This window comes from Anneissia japonica, unplaced genomic scaffold, assembly GCF_011630105.1.
Source record: "Anneissia japonica isolate Jap-2015-1 unplaced genomic scaffold, ASM1163010v1 scaffold287769_len469884_cov163, whole genome shotgun sequence".
Classification (NCBI taxonomy): domain Eukaryota; kingdom Metazoa; phylum Echinodermata; class Crinoidea; order Comatulida; family Comatulidae; genus Anneissia; species Anneissia japonica.
The window spans coordinates 245,058-249,814 of NW_022734345.1; the positions used below are offsets into that span (position 1 = coordinate 245,058).

Consider the following 4,757-nt stretch of genomic DNA (forward strand, 5'->3'; position numbering starts at 1 on the left):
ATATATATATATATTATATATATATATATAATGACTAATGATGAAAAGTTTTTTAAAGACAAATATTATAAGATCAGCAAGTTTGGCTTACCATTCTGTGGTCATTGGTGATGAGGGTTAACGCGGGGAGAAAGTGATAAAGTAGAGTGTGACTCTCGACCTGCTAAAAATTTGCCTTACAAACTTACAAGTACAAACTTACACTATTTTTGAATCGAAACCTTGCCGTGTAGTACGACAATAACATCATCTTCATTGTCGTCATTCCTGCGTAAGTGCAGAAGAGTCTGAATACATCGTTACCGTTTACACTAGACATTTCCGAATGTTGACTTTAAGCTAAATTTGTTATTCAGTAGCCTAACAGGGAAGAAGTAATGCATTAAACAGTACCGTAACAAGTGATCACATAACTATTGGCATGTGTGTATATATAAGCTCAAAGCTCAAACCAAAGCAAACACAATAACATTCCATAGGGGCGCGGATCCAGATTTTGTAGAGGATTCGAATATTCAACAGTCAAAAAGTGGATTTGCACATCCAGGCCTATACTGTATTGCGTTTACCCAAGACTCAGATACTGTTCTATTTTTCGTAATCCATGTATTCATAATAATTTAAAATGTATTTACATTCACTGTGTTTAATCATTCATAGTAATATATGATTGTTTTCGATGATTAAAAAGTAGAATATTTATATTTCTCAGTTTAAAGTGGGTTTGAAACCGCAGACTCGTATTTTGTTTGCAAGATGGAAGATAGACCTGCTAAAAGTAAATGTCAAACAGTAAATATAGTGATTTTAGTGCAGTTTTCTACACACAAAAAATAACATACCTCAAAAGCCGATGTTTTCTGTATGGTGTTCCATATTGAATACCGATGACTAAGGGCGTTTAATGTGTGTGTTTTTGTAATGGATATTTGAGTAAAACGCACAGGACTTAATGTGTTCTGGTTTATTAAGAATCAGTAAAAGCATACAGTAATAGATTCTAAAACACTTAAAACAAAACATTCGAATATAATGAAGGCATCACATGATGGTGTTGGCACACAACTAAACATGTTTATTTCAAATAAAGAATACATTAAAATATATGGTGATTTTAATTTCTTTATTTATTCAATATTCATATCGCAGTCGAGCCTGAAATGTACAAAATAAAACGGCCTATCTTTAAAATCACTAAATTTATGCAGGTTTGAAAAAAATAACAATTTATGAAAATCCAGCATAAATTCATATGCAACTCAAAATTCCATGAAAATGGAAAATTCTATGAGTTGCAACATTCCATTTTAGGCATGGCGGTGGAAAAATCTGATCACCGCGGTTCACAGACTTTCTACGATTTGTTCAGTAGTAGCACCACTAATTCTCCCACTTCAGCTCACCTTGGTTGGGGCTTAGGTGAGCAAACCGGTACCGGTAGGCCTACCTCCTGATGTCCAGAAATGTGTTCCCCGAGGAAATAGGGAGGTTTCACAAGCTTGCGAAAACGATAGCCAATACAGCTTCGTCATCAAATAATGTTTAGTTAACCCATCCCCTACAGTAGCATATCTGTCGCAACGTAGGTCATCTATGCTTTTTACACGAATCAAGAATCGTATTCCAGCAATCGTACTCCAGCGAAAACCCCAGTAATAATTGTTCCCCGACGGCGGATCCCGATGATTACGCACCACCCATGCACACCCGGCCGCGCTGCTATCAATACCATTGCTTTTGTTTAAAAACTTAAGATTCAATCTTCTCGAATTCCAATCCTGAAGCAGGCTGCAAATGAGCGAATATTGGAACTTTTACTGATCTTGGGTTCTGGGAAATGAAGGTTACGCTGATAAGCCTATCAGAAACGGTAAAGAGCAGGGTATAAAGAGAGTTTATCCCCTTTTGGAGTTTATCCCCTTTCTAATATATTAAGTGCCATTGCTTTAGGCGTATGCGGGATAATGAATAAGTAGTACTGTAGCTTTGGTACTGCTCCCACCAACTATCCATCCCTCTACTAAATTAATTGGGATTATATTAGGCCTATTATTATTTTTATTAAAATTATTATCTTATTCATCATCATAATATTTATTATTATAATTACTATTCAGTACCATTATTATTATAATTACCATTACCATTACCATTACCATTATTGTTATTGCAAAATACTGAGTAAAATGAGTAATGTTCGTAACAGAGTTGTTTTACAATACAATATATATTATTTCATTTGCAACTTGAAAAGTTTGCAAAGTGCAATGAAATGGAAATAACTTTTTCCCAACAACCCTGTGTAGCCAAGGATTTATTTATTATTTATTATAATTTATATTATTTAATTTATAATATTAATTATTATAATTACCATTACCATTACCATTATTGTTATTGCAAAATACTGAGTAAAATGAGTAATGTTCATAACAGAGTTGTTTTACAATACAATAAATATTATTTCATTTGCAACTGGAAAAGTTTGCAAAGTGCAATGAAATGGAAATAACTATTTCCAAACAACACTGTGTAGCCAAGGACAATTAATTAAAAGCCTTTGTACAGATAGGCTAGACAATATATAAATAGACAACATTTTAATTAAAAGTTTAATTAAAATTCTTTGGGATTATCTACAAATACGGTACTTATATACATAACCCTTACATTTTTTGGAATTTTTGTTTCTGCATTAGAATTGGTTAAGATTTATATTATTTTTAATTGAGTTAATTAATCTTCTTTGCAAATTAATACCGAGTAATGAAAATAGTTATGTTAGACATCTAAAACATGCCAAGCTTGATAACGTTCCAGGCCATCGACGCGTTGACGATCCATCCGACTGTGAAGCAGAATGCTCTGGAAGGCTGAGGGAGGGGAGCCAAGTACGCAATGCTATGGAGGACACGTGACGCAAAGAAGATTCGGTAATGCATTGATGCTGCAAATACACTTGGCTCGCTCAACGCGTATAGGAATCCCAAGAACAGGAATGGCACGATGTTCTCTAAGTCGTTGAGGTGACAACTGAAAAGAGAATAATGGTGAATCATTGTGAAACATACAGTAATAAAATGTACTCCTTTGCAAGATATAGACCTAAACACATTTTCAATGATACAGAAACTGAAACAAATTTCAATAATTTTGAAGATATACTTAATAAACAAAATATTATGATTGAGCAAGTCGCTGAGGTGACAATTGAAAATATATTCATAATAAATGACAAACGAAACATTATTTTTCTTAAGTTGACTAAAGAAATCAAATTTTGTAATAGAATGGTCAATTATTGTGAAACTTGTTAGGTGAAAATATGTGTGCTTGAAAATACGTTTGTAAATCAATATAAACGATTTTTTCTATAAACGATCTTAATCAATACAGAATCTAAAGCACAAGTGCAACTCACCGTCGTACTCTTTCTACATCTTCGTCAATATTGGCTCCAATTTTCGACGATTTTGAGATTCTGTCTTCCGGACTTGCAAACACCTGAAATAATGAATCGAGTAACTATACTAATCACAAGTTACATTCAACCACAACAGATTTGTGTGATTTAATATTACGTACGGCCGGTCATGAACGGTATGAAGGCAGGTTGTATACCGAACTTTCATTAAAAAAAAATTAAAAATAGTGAATAGTGAAATAATCAGTCCTGACACGTTAGATAAGATAGAGGGTATCAAATATAGCTAGAAACAAACTTACATACAGTATTATGAGCGCAACTCTCAGGCCATAACATCACTATATCTTAGTTAACATGGAACGAACATCACAATATGCCTACAGTGTAAATGTGTTGGTTTCCCTTTTTGTATTAATAGTATTTAACTTTTTCAATAACAATTCTAAAACCCGATATTGCATAAACTGCTTACGAATTTTTTTTTTTTAAAGTTATAAATCACTGATACAGTATACTTGATCCATGTAATGTTGCTGGATTTATATAGCGCTTTATATGCCCATATATTTATAAATGTAATTTACTTGTACAGCCCCTTTTTTCACGGCCCTGTATTTTCGCAATTTTACAATTTTAGATATTTCGCGTCATTTTATTTTTGCGATTTTATGATTGCCAGTCGTTTTTTAACATGATGCAGAAATCTTGTTAGTAGTACACATCATGCACCTCCACCGGATTTACTTGCTCTTACTGGGTCTGCCAGACAATAACATAGGCCTAGTGTCTATGCCCCCGAGGGGCAATAGCCACAAAAGAAATTATATAATTTGAACTTAAAACCACGGGAAAAGAAACTGGTAATATTTTCTTCCACCAACATACATAGTAGCAGTTACAACCCCTCCCGATCGGAAATGTCCATGAGGCTACGTTCTAAAAACCCACAACTCTGCACATATGGGCGGATTTGGGAGGGGGGCGGCCCTCATTTTAAAAAGGGGAAAAAAACGAAAAAAATAAAGAAAGAAAAAGAGAAAAATTGATCGCTCAAAACGCCTCAGATGTGTTTTTTTTTTTTTTTTTTTCCTTTGGCGTCTGAAAACAAACAAAAAAATTCACGGGGGCATACCATCGGACCCCCTAGGATAGTGTTATCTCGATCGGCCCCACTTTCGACATCTCTGGATCCGCCCCTGCTGCCATCAACACTTCAACATAGTAGACCTATGTATATAGGCCCACATTAAGTAACTAATTAATTTGCCTTCCCGCAGTTTCCAATCTTGCGCTAGTCTTTAAGCAGACGTACTCTAGATTGACATGGCCG

General features: G+C 34.4%; 2 protein-coding genes across 2 annotated transcripts in view; both read right to left on the reverse strand.

Moving 5' to 3' along the window:
* Positions 1 to 396, reverse strand: part of LOC117116384 (microsomal glutathione S-transferase 1-like) — a 6,709-nt gene extending 6,313 nt beyond the window's left edge. Inside the window, exon 1 of the mRNA XM_033260415.1 lies at positions 203 to 396. Coding sequence (XP_033116306.1) covers positions 203 to 319 — 117 coding nt within the window. The 5' untranslated portion in view covers positions 320 to 396. The remainder of the gene's footprint in view (positions 1 to 202) is intronic.
* Positions 397 to 1,046: 650 nt separating this feature from the next.
* LOC117116390 (microsomal glutathione S-transferase 1-like) overlaps positions 1,047 to 4,757 on the reverse strand; it is a 7,963-nt gene continuing 4,252 nt past the window's right edge. The window contains exons 2-3 of the mRNA XM_033260418.1: positions 3,422 to 3,504; positions 1,047 to 3,033 (exon numbers count right to left, since the gene is read on the reverse strand). Coding sequence (XP_033116309.1) covers positions 2,790 to 3,033; positions 3,422 to 3,504 — 327 coding nt within the window. The 3' untranslated portion in view covers positions 1,047 to 2,789. The remainder of the gene's footprint in view (positions 3,034 to 3,421; positions 3,505 to 4,757) is intronic.